The 15410-nt window shown below is 42.5% G+C and overlaps 1 protein-coding gene across 12 annotated transcripts in view; it reads left to right on the forward strand.

Annotated features, from left to right (window-relative positions):
- The window catches only part of si:ch211-234p6.5 (pleckstrin homology domain-containing family A member 4), a 39189-nt gene that overhangs the window by 13411 nt on the left and 10368 nt on the right, over positions 1-15410 (forward strand). For 10 of the 12 annotated variants that reach the window (XR_003411932.2, XM_027028696.2, XM_027028694.2 and 7 more), the window contains 10 exons: positions 758-814; positions 1345-1425; positions 2515-2652; positions 3060-3158; positions 4539-4629; positions 5222-5280; positions 7126-7230; positions 12597-12678; positions 12888-12934; positions 13626-14084. Coding sequence is in view for 11 of the 12 variants with exons in the window: in XM_027028696.2 (XP_026884497.2) it covers positions 758-814; positions 1345-1425; positions 2515-2652; positions 3060-3158; positions 4539-4629; positions 5222-5280; positions 7126-7230; positions 12597-12678; positions 12888-12934; positions 13626-14084 (1218 nt within the window). In the remaining variant the exon portion in view is untranslated. The remainder of the gene's footprint in view (positions 1-757; positions 815-1344; positions 1426-2514; positions 2653-3059; positions 3159-4538; positions 4630-5221; positions 5281-7125; positions 7231-12596; positions 12679-12887; positions 12935-13625; positions 14085-15410) is intronic. The other 2 variants (XM_027028688.2, XM_027028690.2) reach the window with 2 other exon arrangements.

Consider the following 15410-nt stretch of genomic DNA (forward strand, 5'->3'; position numbering starts at 1 on the left):
AGGTTAGGGATAGGGTTAGGGTTATCTTAGGGTTCGGGTTAGGTTAGGGTTGCGGGTTAGGGTTAGGGTTTAGGGTTAGGTTAGGATTAGGATTAGAGTTAGGTTAGGGTTGGGGTTTAAGGTTAGGTTAGGGTTTGGGTTTAGGGTTAGGTTAGGTTAGGGTTATCTTAGGGTTAAGTTAGGGTTAGGTTGGGTTAGGGTTAGGTTAGGGATAGGATTAGTTTAGGCTACGTTAGGGTTAGGGTTGAGTTATGTTAGGTTTGGGTTGGGGTTAGGTTAGGGTTAGTGTTATAGTTAGGTTAGGGTTAGATTAGGGATAGAATTAATTTACGTTAGGTTAGGGTTGGGTTAGGGTTGAGTTAGGTTTGGGTTAGGTTTAGGGTTAGGTTGGGTTACAGTTAGGTTAGGGTTAGGTTAGGGATAGGATTAGTTTAGGTTAAATTAGGATTAGGGTTGAGTTACGTTAGTGTTAGGTTAGGGTTATGGTTAGGGTTAAATTAGGTTAGGGTTAGGTTAGGGATAGGATTAGTTTAGGTTAGGTTAGGGTTAGGGTTGAGTTAGGTTAGGGTTGGGTTAGGTTAGGTTAGGGTTAGGTTAGGTTAGGGTTAGGTTAGGTTAGGGTTAGGGTTAGGGTTAGGTTAGGGTTAGGGTTAGGGTTAGGGTTAGGGTTAGGGTTAGGTTAGGGTTAGGGTTAGGTTAGGGTTGGAGTTAGTATGTCCTGTATCTCCTCTAATGGCCTGTTTTGATTTTCATTCAGCATGTGCAGTGTGAGAGAGAGACACAGGCGCTCACCGCGTTACAGGCAGACACAGACGTAAGAACACATACACACTCACGCACGCACACACACACACTCGCCGCATTAAAGGCAGAGACAGACGTAAGAACACACACACACCCACACTCACCACATTACAGGCAGACACAGATGTAAGAACACACACACACACACACACACACTCACCACATTACAGGCAGACAGATGTAAGAACACACACACACACCCACACTTACCACATTACAGGCAGACACAGACGTAAGAGCAAACACACACACACACACAGAGATACAGGCAGACACAGACGTAAGAACACACTTACAAACATATACACATTACACTTTAGGCAAACATAGACATAAGTACATACATACACTCATCGCACTACAAGCAGACATGGATGTAAGGGCATGCGTTCACACACACACACTTAGACACACAAACACACACATATACACACTCTCTTACTCTGCTGTGGGGGCTGCTGTTAACTTGTATGCTTTAGTGGAGTTTAGGTTACTAACTCTCCTCTCTCTTTGTCTCTCTCTCTCTTTCTGTCTCTACAGATGGTCCTCACTCGTTTGTGTGGATGTGATAAATTACTGCAGACACTCTCAGTAGAAATGTCTCACCTACAAGCTGATAAGGTCAGACCCACATGCATATATAAACACCCACCTGACACACACAAACAAATATAAATACATACATACACGTATACAACCCCCCCCCCCCCACCAGATGATACTTCATTCTGCATATGCCTCCTCTCTTTGCTAGTCTTACAGTCTGGGTTAGTGTTAGCTTTAACCCTAGAATTAGGGTTAGGGTTAACTTTATATCTATGGTTAGGGTTAGGGCTATCTTTAACCTTAGGGTTAGGGTTAGGGTTAGCTTTAATCCTATTTCAAACATGTGCTTTAGGGTTAGAATGTAAATTATTCTGATATACCGACAGATGCACTAGGGTTAGAAAGTCAGTAGTACTGATAAACTGTCAGCAGCACGGAATGTTACCCTAGGACCATATACAGGGTTAGGGTTAGCCCTAACCCTAGAGACCAGATACAGGGTTAGCCCTAACCCTAGAGACCAGATGCAGGGTTAGCCCTAACCTCAGAGACAAGATACAGGATTAACCATAACTCTAGATTCCATATACATGGTTAGCCATAACCCCAGAGACCAGATACAGAGTTAGCTATAACCCATAACCCCAGAGACAAGATACAGGGATAGGCCTAAACCTAGAGACAAGATATAGGGTTAGCCATAACCCTAGAGTCCAGATACATGCTTAGCCATAACCCCAGTGACCAGATACAGGGTTAACCCTAACCCTAGAGATCAGATACAGGGTTAGCCCTAACCCCAGTGACCACATACAGGGTTAACCCTAACCCTAGAGATCAGATACAGGGTTAGCCCTTACCCTAGAGATCAGATACAGGGTTAACCCTAACCCTAGAGATCAGATACAAGGTTAGCCCTAACCCTAGAGATCAGATACAGGGTTAGCCCTAACCCTAGAGATCAGATACAGGGTTAGCCCTAACCATAATACAGAGACTGATACGCAGAGGACAACAAATCACCATTTGTTATCCAATGTTACAGAATCCTCCTCAGTGTCAGAACTTAAGCTCAGTCTAGTGTTATAGAACCATCAAGTGTGTCAGTACTTGTTAGTCCATGTCAGAACCATGGTCAGTGTCAGTTCCTGCCTGTGTGTGTAGGAGCGTGCTCAATTTGCCTTGGAGATGACTCATCTTCAGCTGGATGATTGGCAGCTGGAAGAACAGGAAGTTTCCCAGAAAGCTTTGCTACAGGATGAGTTGATCACCATCAGGGCCAGAATGTGTGATGTTTCACTGGTACAGTCATATTTGTTTCACTGGTACAGTCAAGTGTCATTGGTACAGTCATAGGTGTGTCTTTGGTTTTTCATGTGTGTTTCACTGCTAGTCATATATGTGTCACTTGTACAGTGTTATGTGTGTTATTGATACAGCCATATGTGTGTGTCACTGGTACAGTGTTATATATGTCATTGGTACAGTAGTGTGTGTATCGTGTGTATCACTGATGCAATCGTGTGTATCACGCGTATGTGCCGTGTGTGTCACTGGTACACTTCAGTGTGTAAGGAGTAAAGAGTAAGGAATGTTAGCACAGTAGTTTTCACTCTGTGTACATGTAACATAATAAAAATGGATTTGGTTTGTGTGAGAGACATTTCTCAAATCCCTCTGTCCTCTGTGATCATTTTCTCCGTCTTCAGGAGATGGAGCGAGTTTGGGTGGACTATGAGAGGATGGAGAGCGAGCTGTGTGTGTTCCATTCTCATCTCCAGCACATTTGCCATTTTGGACTTTCACAGGTAACATCGTTATGGTATGGGTATAGTACAGGTGTGTTATGGGGCGATAGTTATGGTATGGGTATATTACAGGTGTGTAATGGGGTGATAGTTATGGTATGGGTATAGTACAGGTGTGTAATGGGGTGATAGTTATGGTATGGGTATAGTACAGGTGTGTAATGGGGCGATAGTTATGGTATGGGTATAGTACAGGTGTGTAATGGGGTGATAGTTATGGTATTGGTATAGTACAGCTGTGTAATGGGGTGATAGTTATGGTATGGGTATAGTACAGGTGTGTAATGGGGTGATAGTTATGGTATGGGTATAGTACAGGTGTGTAATGGGGTGATAGTTATGGTATGGGTATAGTACAGGTGTGTAATGGGGCGATAGTTATGGTATGGGTATAGTACAGGTGTGTTATGGGGTGATAGTTATGGTATTGGTATAGTACAGCTGTGTAATGGGGTGATAGTTATGGTATGGGTATAGTACAGGTTTGTTATGGGGCGATAGTTATGGTATGGGTATATTACAGGTGTGTAATGGGGTGATAGTTATGGTATTGGTATAGTACAGCTGTGTAATGGGGTGATAGTTATGGTATGGGTATAGTACAGGTGTGTAATGGGGTGATAGTTATGGTATGGGTATAGTACAGGTGTGTAATGGGGCGATAGTTATGGTATGGGTATAGTACAGGTGTGTAATGGGGTGATAGTTATGGTATTGGTATAGTACAGCTGTGTAATGGGGTGATAGTTATGGTATGGGTATAGTACAGGTGTGTAATGGGGTGATAGTTATGGTATGGGTATAGTACAGGTGTGTAATGGGGCGATAGTTATGGTATTGGTATAGTACAGCTGTGTAATGGGGTGATAGTTATGGTATGGGTATAGTACAGGTGTGTAATGGGGTGATAGTTATGGTATGGGTATAGTACAGGTGTGTAATGGGGCGATAGTTATGGTATGGGTATAGTACAGGTGTGTTATGGGGTGATAGTTATGGTATTGGTATAGTACAGCTGTGTAATGGGGTGATAGTTATGGTATGGGTATAGTACAGGTGTGTTATGGGGCGATAGTTATGGTATGGGTATATTACAGGTGTGTAATGGGGTGATAGTTATGGTATTGGTATAGTACAGCTGTGTAATGGGGTGATAGTTATGGTATGGGTATAGTACAGGTGTGTAATGGGGTGATAGTTATGGTATGGGTATAGTACAGGTGTGTAATGGGGCGATAGTTATGGTATGGGTATAGTACAGGTGTGTTATGGGGGTATAGGTGTGTATAACGTATAGGTTTGGTGAAATTGAACTTTGCATGTGATATATTCTGTATATGTATTTTTTTATTCTCCCTCTCTCTCTCCCTTTCCACACAGGAACGTTCCCAAGCACAGCGACAGCTCTGGATGATGGAGGATATTCTCTGTGGACTGAAGGCCAATAGAAGTCATTTCAGGGCCATGCTGGGTGGGTGTAGAGAGGTCTGTGGGTGGGTGTAGAGAGGTCTGTGATGAGATCTGTGGAGAGGTCTGTGGGTTGGTGGGTGTAGAGAGGTCTGTAGGAAGGTGTAGAGAGGTCTGTGGAGAGGTCTGTGGGTGGATGTGGAGAGGTCTGTGGGTGGGTGTAGAGAGGTTTGTGGTGGGTGTAGAGAGGTCTGCGGAGAGGTCTGTGGGTGGGTGTAGAGAAGTCTGCGGAGAGGTCTGTGGGTGGGTGTAGAGAGGTATGTGGAGAGGTCTGTGAGTGGGTGTAGAGAGGTATGTGGAGAGCTCTGTGGGTGGGTGTAGAGAATTCTGTGGAGAGGTCTGTGGGTGGATGTAGAGAATTCTGTGGAGAGGTCTGTGGGTGGGTGTAGAGAGGTCTGTGGAGAGCTCTGTGGGTGGGTGTAGAGAATTCTGTGGAGAGGTCTCTGGGTTAACAAATGGAGTTTGCCCACATAGATGTATGCACCACATATTTAACCTACATACGTCTAACCAACAAAGATATTTATCAACATTGGACTACCCAATGTAGGTATATCCAACATACATTTATAGAGATCTTTCTCTTTCTCTCTCAGTTCTCTCCCCTCCTCTCCAGAACTCTCCAGTCCATCCTATGGAGAACATCCAGTACTCAGTAAGTTGCTTGGGGTTTGACTTGTCAGTTATGGTATGGATACATACATAGGACTTGTGGTAGGTGTGCTGGGTGAGAAGGAGAAATGGTATAGACATACCATATCTGCCACCTCCATAACACATACCACACATCTACTGTACCTATGTATGTGTGCATGCATGTGTTTATGTAGGTGTGCCTGTATGCATGTGATGAGAGTGAAGAATAGAGAACTGTTGGAGTGCTACCATGCAAGCAACTCCAGTGTGAAGGGGTATATGCAGAGGCTGTGAGAGCAATGGATATGGATATATATAAATTCCCCCCTCACCCTCCAGGCAGTCTCTTTTTCCTTCCAGCTCATGTCTTCTACCAGAGGTCTGGGAGCTTGAGAGTCCTGCATAGTATCTTATCTGTTCCCAGGACTGCACTTTTCTGGATCGAGATCTTGGATGTTGTTCCTGGGATCTGCTTGAGTCATTCTTCCAGTGTGGGGGTCACAGCCCCTAGTGCTCTGGTTACTAAGGGAACCACAGTTGCCTTCACCCTCCACATCTTTCCCAGCTCTTCTCTCAGCCCTTGGAATTTCTTGAGCTTTTTGTTTTCCTTTTTCCTGATGTTGCTATGGCCCAGAATCGCCACATGTGTCACTATGGCCCTCTTCTGCTGTTTGTCCATCACTACTATGTCCAGTCTTTACCATCTTGTCTGTCTGTATCTGCAAATCCAAAATCATAGCATGGTCATTTTCCACCACCTTTGGGGGTATATCCCATCCCACTTAGACCTTGGAACTTCCAGCCCTTACTTATCCAGTTCGAATGATATCCTGGTGAGATGGATTAGTGAGTTGATGTCTCGTTCACTTCTGGAATACATCTTGATGTCATCCATGTACAGGAGGTGGCTGACAGTTGCTCCATTCCATAGCCTGTATCTGTCGCCACTCTTGTAAGTTGCTTTGGATAAAAACATCAGCTAAATGCCATAAACATAAACTAATGTGTCTGAATGCACAACTCATTGTTCCTTAGCATGGATGGGCTATAACAGCAGAGGACCATTTGAATTACATTACTGTGTAAGGGAAACAGAAAGGCAGTACTCCAGTGGGCAAAAACTGGATCACTGAATAGTGGAGAGACATCACCTGGTCAGATAAATCCAGATTTCTGTTGCAACCACCATGCTGATGGGAGGGTCACAATTTGGCACAAGCAGCATGAATTGATGAGCCCTTCCTGTCAGGGGTCAACAGTTCAGGCTGGTAGAGGAGGAGGTGGAGTTATGTTGTGAGGAATGTTTTGTTAACACAACCTGAATCCTCTGATACCTGTGGATGGATGTTTGGACAGAAGGACGTACCTGAGCATTGTGGCCAATCAAGTTCATCCCTTTATAGCAGCTGTTTACCACGACATAAGGGTCGTGTAATCATGGATTGGTTCTAAGAACATGATGGCAAGTTTTCCTTCCTTCTCTGGCCTTCATAGTTCTCAGATCTTAATCCTATAGAGCATCTCTAGGACAAGGTAGAACACTGTGAGAAGTCTGCACGGGCCAACCTTCCTGTAGATTGATTAGTTTTGTCAGGTGTCAGAGTACATTTCAACACCTAATGGAATCTATGCCATGATGAACTGCTGCAGTTTCGGGAGGCCAGATGAGGTCCAACATGCTACTAGATGGGTGTCTGTTGGTTATCAGTGTGTTATGGGGTAGTATCGTATAGGTATACTAATGTGCTATATGTTTAGAAAGCATTATAGCTGTTATATAGATGTGATGGGAGGGTGTAGTACTATGTATATTAAACTTTATGCATTGTGGCATGTGGTGACTTACTTATTTCATATGCTTAAGGGAGAGGAGTCAGAACCACCTTCCCGCCCACCTTTACCTTATGAGCTGCAGAGCGCCAATCACAGTACAGATCAGAGACCTGACTGGGTAAAGCCTTGTCACAAGGTGAGTGAAAGGAGAGAAATGTCATTCAGCATAGTGGAAGCTTCTCTATCTCCCTCTAACTCTCTCCTACCCTCTATCTCTCTGTCTCCTTCTGGCTTCTGGCTCCTTCTCTCTTTCCCACTCTTTTTGTATCTCTCTTTATCTTGCTTTTTCCACTGAGATTTTAAGTGTTTAAAAGTTTTAGGAGAAGAGGTTGATATTTACATTTTATACTTTGAACATTTAGCAAACGCTCTTACCCAGAGCTACTTAGAAAAGTGCTTTGTCATGTACTCATACAATACATTCTAACCGGTACAGTAGGTTAGAGTCTAAAATACCAATGAACTCGAATACTGTTGAATTCAAGGATCAATGCTGATGCCTATAAGTGCAAAATACATGAGCTTTATCTCAAACAACAATTAGTGCAATAAACAAAAAGTACTAGAGTTTCAGTTAGTCAACAAAGGCGCAGTCAACATCAGTGCAATCAACAATACCCTACAATAAGTACTAGTTTCAGTTAGTCAACATAGGAGCAGGGTCAGTAGTCATTTAAATATTCCACCAATAGGCGGGTCTTCAGTCTGCATTTGAAAACTGCAAAGGACTCTGCTGCCCAGACAGCAGGCGGAAGTTAGTTCCAGCATCTAGGAGCCAGGACAGAGAATAGTCTCAATACTTGTTGTCCATGAGACTGGAAGCATGGTATTGCAAGCCAAGCCATACTTGAGGTTTGAAGTACTCAAAGTACAGATCAGGCTTTGACCACTGACATTATGTATGGAGGAGCTGGTCCATTTTTTTGCTTTGTAGGCAAGAATCAAGGTTTTAAATCTGATGCGTGCAGCTACTGGAAGCCAATGAAGGGAGTGTAGCAGTGGAGTGATGTGTGTGAACTACAGAAGATTGAAGACCAGTCATGCTGCTGCATTTCTTTGTAGAGGTCTGATGACTCTTAGAGGAAGACCAGCAAGTAGCAAGTTTCAGTAGTCTAGCTTTGAGATTACAAAAGACTGCACTAGCACCTGGGCAGCTTCCTGTGAGAAAAAAGGGCTGAATCCTTCATATGTTATAAAGAAGAAATCTGCAAGACCGGGTTAGATTTGAAACATAAGTTGAGAACAACAACTGGTTGTCCAAAGTTATGCCCAGGCTACGGGCAGCTTCGGATGGTGATACCAGGGAGTTCTCGAAAGAAACTGTGAGGTCATGGTAAGGGCTGGGAGTTCATGGGATGTTCAGAAGCTCTGTTTTACTATGATTGAACTTCAAGTGGTGGGCTGTCATCCATGACTCAAAGTCAGTCAAACAGGTTGAGATACACCAGGAGACCTGCGTGTCAGAGGGTGGAAAAGAATAAAATTATTGGGTGTCATCAACATAGCAGTGGTAGGAGTAGCCATGAGATGATATTACATCACCAAGAGAACGAGTATACAAAGAGAAGAGAAGGGGGCCTAATACTGAGCCCTGGGGGACACCAGTGGAAAGTCTACATAGATTGGATGTGGATCCTCTCCATTTAAAGTTAAAGTCAAGGATACTGTTGAACTAGAATAATGCTAAATACAGGAATCAATGATACCTAATGATACCATCTAGGAGCCAGGACAGAGAATAGTTTCAATGCTTGTCTTCCATGAGACACAAAGCATGTTATTTCAAGCTGAGCTGTACTTGAGATTCGATTTTCTTGAGGTACAGATTGGGCTTTGACCATTGACATCATGTAGGTGGGGCTGGTCCATTTTTGGCTTTGTAGGCAAGCATCAAATCTCATGCAGGCAGCTACTGGAAGCCAATAGAAGGGAGCGCAACAGTGGAGTGACACATGTGATCTTCGGAAGATTGAAGACCAGCCATGCTGCTACATTCTGAACAAGTTGTAGAGGTCTGATGGCTCTTAGAGGAAGACCAGAAAGTAATGAGTTTTTGTAGTCTATATTTGAGAAGGTTAATTGACAAGGAGTGTGTACAGAGGAAAGTATCAGTAGCTGTATCCCGGGAGAGAGAAAGAAAAGTGTCAGGGTGAGGAAGGTTAGACATGATAGTAAAAGCAAGGGCAGCAAGAGTCACTGAGCTCTGATGCTTCCTGTTTACAACTTCTGACAAAGTCCAAACAAAAGTCAAGCTCCTCTTTTAATGGAGGGTCACAGAAGAGCAGTGTGGAGAAACAACCCTAGATAGGATGACTAGCTAGGATGTGACTGTCAAACTGAATGTTATATATATTTAGTTGGAAATTTAATAATAATAATAATAATAATAATAATAAGTTTAATTTATATAGCGCCTTTCTCAAACTCAAGGACACAAGGTGTGTGGTGTGTGAGTGTTGTAAAACCAGATATCAGTCTGTAATACATCCTTTGGTTCAAGAAAGGTGCTATATAAATGTAACTACTACTACGAATAATAACAATAATACAGATCGAGAGAAAAATTATAGAAAACACATTAACACATTGAACACTTTAATTAACAACTATTAACAGAAAAAAGGTGAAAAAAGTGAAGCCCAGAGATGGAGAGATTGAAGTGGAGTGTTCCAGAGATTTGGAGCCATGACACTAAAAGATAAAAGAACTGCCTCAAGTCTAAACTTGGGGATGGAGAGGAGACCTGCATCAGAGGACAGAAGTGTACGGGCAGTATAAGTAAAAGAGTTCAGCATCAGAAGACTGAAGTGTACAGGTGGAGCAGTATGAGTCAAAGAGTTCAGCATCAGAAGACTGAAGTGTATGGGTGGAGCAGTATGAGTCAAAGAGTTCAGCTTGGTAGGGAGGTGCAAGTCCATGGAGAGCTTTGTATGTAAACAGGAGTTTATACTGAATGCATTAAGGGATGGGGAGACAGTGTAACTGTTATAAAATAGGGATGAATTCTTGCAGCTGAATTTTGAACATATTGAGTGAATGGTTTTGTTTGTGACGCCAATGAAGAGAGAGTTACAGTAATCTAGACTGGATGAAAGTGTGAACCAGAGTCCAAGCGTCTTTGGAGAGTCCTAAGTCTAGCAATATTACGGAGATGAAACAAGGCATTTTTAACCAGTGACTTGGCGTGGGGTTAAAAAGAGAGTGATAAGTCAAAGAGCACACTAAGGTTCCTAACTGCAGATGATCTGACCAAGACACCATCCAGATTGAATTTAAAATCAGAGAAATTTTAGATTTTTAACCAATTTTTTTAGAACCAATAAGTAGAACTTCTGTTTTGTCTGGATTTAGTTTTAGGAAGTTTATGTTCATGTTTGAGATGTTGGATACAAGAGAGTAAAGCAGGAGGTGATAGGGTAGTATTAGCCTTGGTGTTCATATAAATCTGAGTGTCATCAGCATTATAGTGGAAATGGAGACCATGCCTGTGGATAATCTGACCAAGGGGTAGTATATAGATAATGAACAGAAGAGGACCAAGGACTGATCCCTGGGGAACATCTTGAGTGACAGTATCAGTGTGCAAATTGTGTTTACCAAAGATGATTTACCAAAATGTGATCTATTAGAAATATAGGAGGTGGACCATTCACAAACTGGATTAGTAATTCCAATGTTCCAAGGCAGGCGATGAGTATGTTATGGTTAATTGTGTCAGAGGCGGCATATAAATCTAGAAGCAGAATAGGTAGGTCGCCAGATTCAGTAGAGAGAAGGAGATAATTGAGAACATGTAAGAGTGCTGTTTCAATGCTGTCTCAGTGCTGTCTCAGGACTGTTTCAGTGCTGTCTCAGGGCTGTCTCAGTGCTGTGTGTAGGAAGGAAACCAGACTGGAAATGTTCAAATAGAGCCTGTGTATTTAAGAAAGATTGCAGTTGAGAGGCCACAACCTTTCCTAATACCTTGGCCAGAAAGGGCATTGTTATGCACAAACACAAGAAAGAGAGGATCCAATTGCAAGAGGTTTTATTTGTTTATGGGGTAGGTAGGGACTGAAGGGTGAGATTTCTGGGCCCTGAACATTGCAAGCTTGGCATGTGGGAGTTACCAGGTAGTCTAGGTCAGGAGCAGAGTCCGGGGGGAGTCCAGGAGTCAAGCAGGAGAAGAGTTCAGAAACCAGGAAGACCAACACGTAGAGGAAAGGCTGGATCTGACACATGAGAGCAGCAGTACTTCGCAAACAGAGTGCGAGGGAGGGGAGCTTAAATAGGAGAGTGGGTAAGAGAGACAATAGACAACAGGTGTGCATAATCAGTACATGTGAGAGGGAGATTGGAAATATGCTGGTAATTTTCAAGAAGTGCAGCATTCAGTCCAGGTTTAAGAGTGATAGCTGAGGGTTTGATACCTGAAGGAACATTAACCTGAAGTAAAGGATGCATTCATGAGATGACAGATGGGGGCAGAATTAGCAGAAGAACACTTCTTAAGAAGAGGAGAGGGGGTAGGCTCAAGTTGGCAGTTAAACGAGTAATCGGATGTAGGGTTTGCAGAGGGAAAATTCTGGTTAATTTTGCTTATTTTTTCTTTAAAGAATCTAAGAAAACTTTCACTTTGTTCAACACTAGCAGAAGGAGTAAATGACAGAGGCTGAAGGAGCTTTTTAATAGTGGAAAAGAGTGTTTGGGCTTATGTCTGGGACCATTAATAACAGAAGAAATAAAGTGTGAGTGGGCAGTATTTAGAGCTGACCTATAATTAAGTATATGGTCCGAATAGGCGACTTTATGAACAGTGAGGCCAGTTTTCTTAGAGAGGAGCTCAAGGCAGCAAGTATATTTATTCTGTTTATGTATGTTTTTATTTTTGTGTGTTTTTGGCTTTTTGTTTTTAATATTCAGATTCACACTGATGTAGATTACACATTTCATGGATAAAATGAATGTGAATGTGAGAAAAAACAGTGTTATTTTACCAGTTAAACTTTGCTACTAAAATGTCAAGGAACTGTCTTTTTCATCAGATCCTCATCTAGAGCTGTCTTACTCTCATTCTGTCTTACTCTATTTCTGTCTCACTCTCATTCGGTCTTACTCTCATTCTGTCTTACTCTCATTCTGTCTCACTCTCATTCGGTCTTACTCTCATTCTATCTTGCTCTATTTCTGTCTCACTCTCATTCGGTCTTACTCTCATTCGGTCTTACTCTATTTCTGTCTCACTCTCATTCGGTCTTACTCTCATTCTGTCTTACTCTATTTCTGTCTCACTCTCATTCGGTCTTACTCTCATTCTGTCTTACTCTATTTCTGTCTTACTCTCATTCTGTCTTACTCTATTTCTGTCTCACTCTCATTCGGTCTTACTCTCATTCTGTCTTACTCTATTTCTGTCTTACTCTCATTCTGTCTTACTCTATTTCTGTCTCACTCTCATTCTGTCTCACTCTAGTTCTGTCTCACTCTAGTTCTGTCTCACTCATTCTTTTTTTTTCTTCTCAGATTGCATTTGGCACCAATCCATTGAACACACTGAACCACAGTTCCAGACAACCTTCTTTTCACAGAGAAACAAACCCATCAGGTTCCAAAGCTGTGTGTGTGTGTGTGTGTGTGTGTGTGTGTGTGTGTGTGTGTGTGTGTGTGTGTGTATTTCTATATGTATATGTATGAGTGGGTGTAAAATGTGGAAGGAGTTTCTGTGTTTGTGCATAAATATATATCTCTGTCTGAGTTTATAGAACAGTAACAAAGCATTCTCTCTCTCTCTCTCTGTCTATCCCTTCTTCCCAGAATCTCAGTCAGTCTATGGGTGGATGGAGTCTGACCTTTCTATAAAGGTAAATAAAAACACTTTTATCACAGTCATTCAGAAACTGGCATTATGTATGTTATTTACAGGTGACTTGGTGTGTGCAAATTGCACTTCTCACCTTGATAAGACCAGGTTGCTGCTGGATTAAAGATCAGCCTCTCCCTCACCCTCTCCATTTATAACACACACACCCCACGCATCTCTCTCCACCCTTCTCTGTCCACTCCAACCATCTGTCTACACTCTACCCTTGTTCCATGTCTTCCAGGTGGGCATTTGTGTGATGTATGTGATATACACCTGTTTTCTTGATCAGAAAAACAGTAATTCAATAGTGTCTCATTTGCACTTTAGTATGTGCACGCATGTGTATGAGTGTGCATGCATGCATGTGTGTGAGTGTGCGTGTGTTTATGTTTGTGTGTGTGAGTCCTACCACCTTGCCCAAAGCTCCAGCAAATGTGTCATCGTGTGGTGGATTTATTTTTGTACTCTGTATGCTGGAACTTCACGCAGTCTCAGTGGCACCGGCACCAGGGTGACTGTGTCTTATATTAGCCCATTTCGCTGCAGAAACTTTCATACAGAAACAAAAGTCTGTCTGCCTTTCTCCCATTTTTCCTTTCTATCTGTCATTCTCTCCCTCTCTTTCTCTCTATCACTCTCTGTTCCTCTTTCTTGCTCCCTCTCTCTGTCTGCATCTCTGTCCTCATCAGAAGGGGATGACAATTGAAGCAGAGAAAAGCGAAAGGAAGCTGAATCATGACCAGGCGAAGCTAACCAATAAAAGGAAACATAAGGAGAATCTGGCCAATCAGACGAGTACAAGCTCACACCTGAAAGAGCAGTCATGTCCTGCAGATAGCCAGCCCTCCCCACTGCGTGTGATGCGTGTGGTCACAGCAGTGCTTCCATCATCTCTTGTTGCTCGTCGGGTATCTGTGGAGGACCCCCCTCCTGAGCTGACCACTCTGCTGCCTGAGAAAATCTCACAGCTGTCAAGGTCTGACAGCAGCAGAAGGACCCCAACCAAACCACGCAGGCTGTTATTTGAAAGCCCCAATCAGGATAAGAACAGCAGACGAGGAGAGGCATCTGAGGAGATGCCTGCACAGAAACCTGAGGAAAGAAGAAATAAAGCAACAAGCAAAGATTCTGCTGGAGTCCCTACTAAAGTACACACACACACATATAGAGATACACACACACACACACACATATAGAGATACACACATAACCAAATACACACACACACACACACACACACACACACATAGAAATACACACGTAACCAAATACACACATGCACACACATATACAAATACACACACACACACACACACACTCACATACATATAGAAATACACACACACACATACATGTAGAAATACACATACACGGAAATACACGCATATATAAATACACACACATACATACACACACAGACACACATACATACATACATACATACACACACACACACACACACACACACACACACACACACACACACACTAACACTGTCACAGGAAGCACAGAGGCAGGATGCAGGCAGGACTGACATTTAGAGAAGTAAAAATTATTAAAATGGTTAGGAATGCAGAAACACTGAAGGTGGCTGAACAATGGAAACGTGAAGACAAACATACTACTAAAAACTAAAAAGACAGCGATGCATAGAATCATCTAGAGCACAACCATGCATGCACACACGCACACACACACACACACACACACCCACACACACACACACACACACACACACAGACAGATACATACATTGAATTAACTAGAGCACTTAAATGGGAGAACAGGGTAATAAGAATGGAAACTGATTTAATAACCAACAAACCAACAGTCCCCAACAAGAAATAAGACAGAGACTAGGGAAATATATATACACTTGTTATTATTATTATTATTAGATTTAAAGCATGGATTGTTTATTAAAACATGGACTGTATTAGTTGAGTTTCCTACAGAGGATAGTTCCCTCAGGAGTTTCTTCCTAATTCTGCCCAAGGGGTTTTTCTTTGCCATGGTCCTTCTAACCATTCTAACCATTCTAACTATTTTAACCATTTTCCTTGCTCGTTAAACAACTTGTATATAAATAAATTTGACTTGACAGGGGACAAATGGGACAGATGGGGACAAGTAGTGGAAGGTGTTATAGATAAGACACAGGGAGGAACAGGGAACCAAAACAAAAGCACATGGCACAAGGAAGTAACACCAGACACAGGTGAAGGGGGACTACTATCATATTTGCAGTTTAAGATGAACCGACCTAAAGGAAACAGTCACAATCCTGATGTTTTGTTCAAATTATGAATCATGCCAGATTTTAGTTACAGCAGCTTTTTAACTATCTCTCTGTGTGTAGGTAGAGCACTGCAGGGTCATGGGTTTGATTCCCCAGGGAGCTGAGTTAGTGTCATACTGATAAATACATTGTACCTTTGAACTTTAACTTTTATGGAAGATTTAATTCTCAAGAG

Source organism: Electrophorus electricus, chromosome 10 (genome assembly GCF_013358815.1).
Source record: "Electrophorus electricus isolate fEleEle1 chromosome 10, fEleEle1.pri, whole genome shotgun sequence".
NCBI classification, from domain to species: Eukaryota; Metazoa; Chordata; class Actinopteri; order Gymnotiformes; family Gymnotidae; genus Electrophorus; species Electrophorus electricus.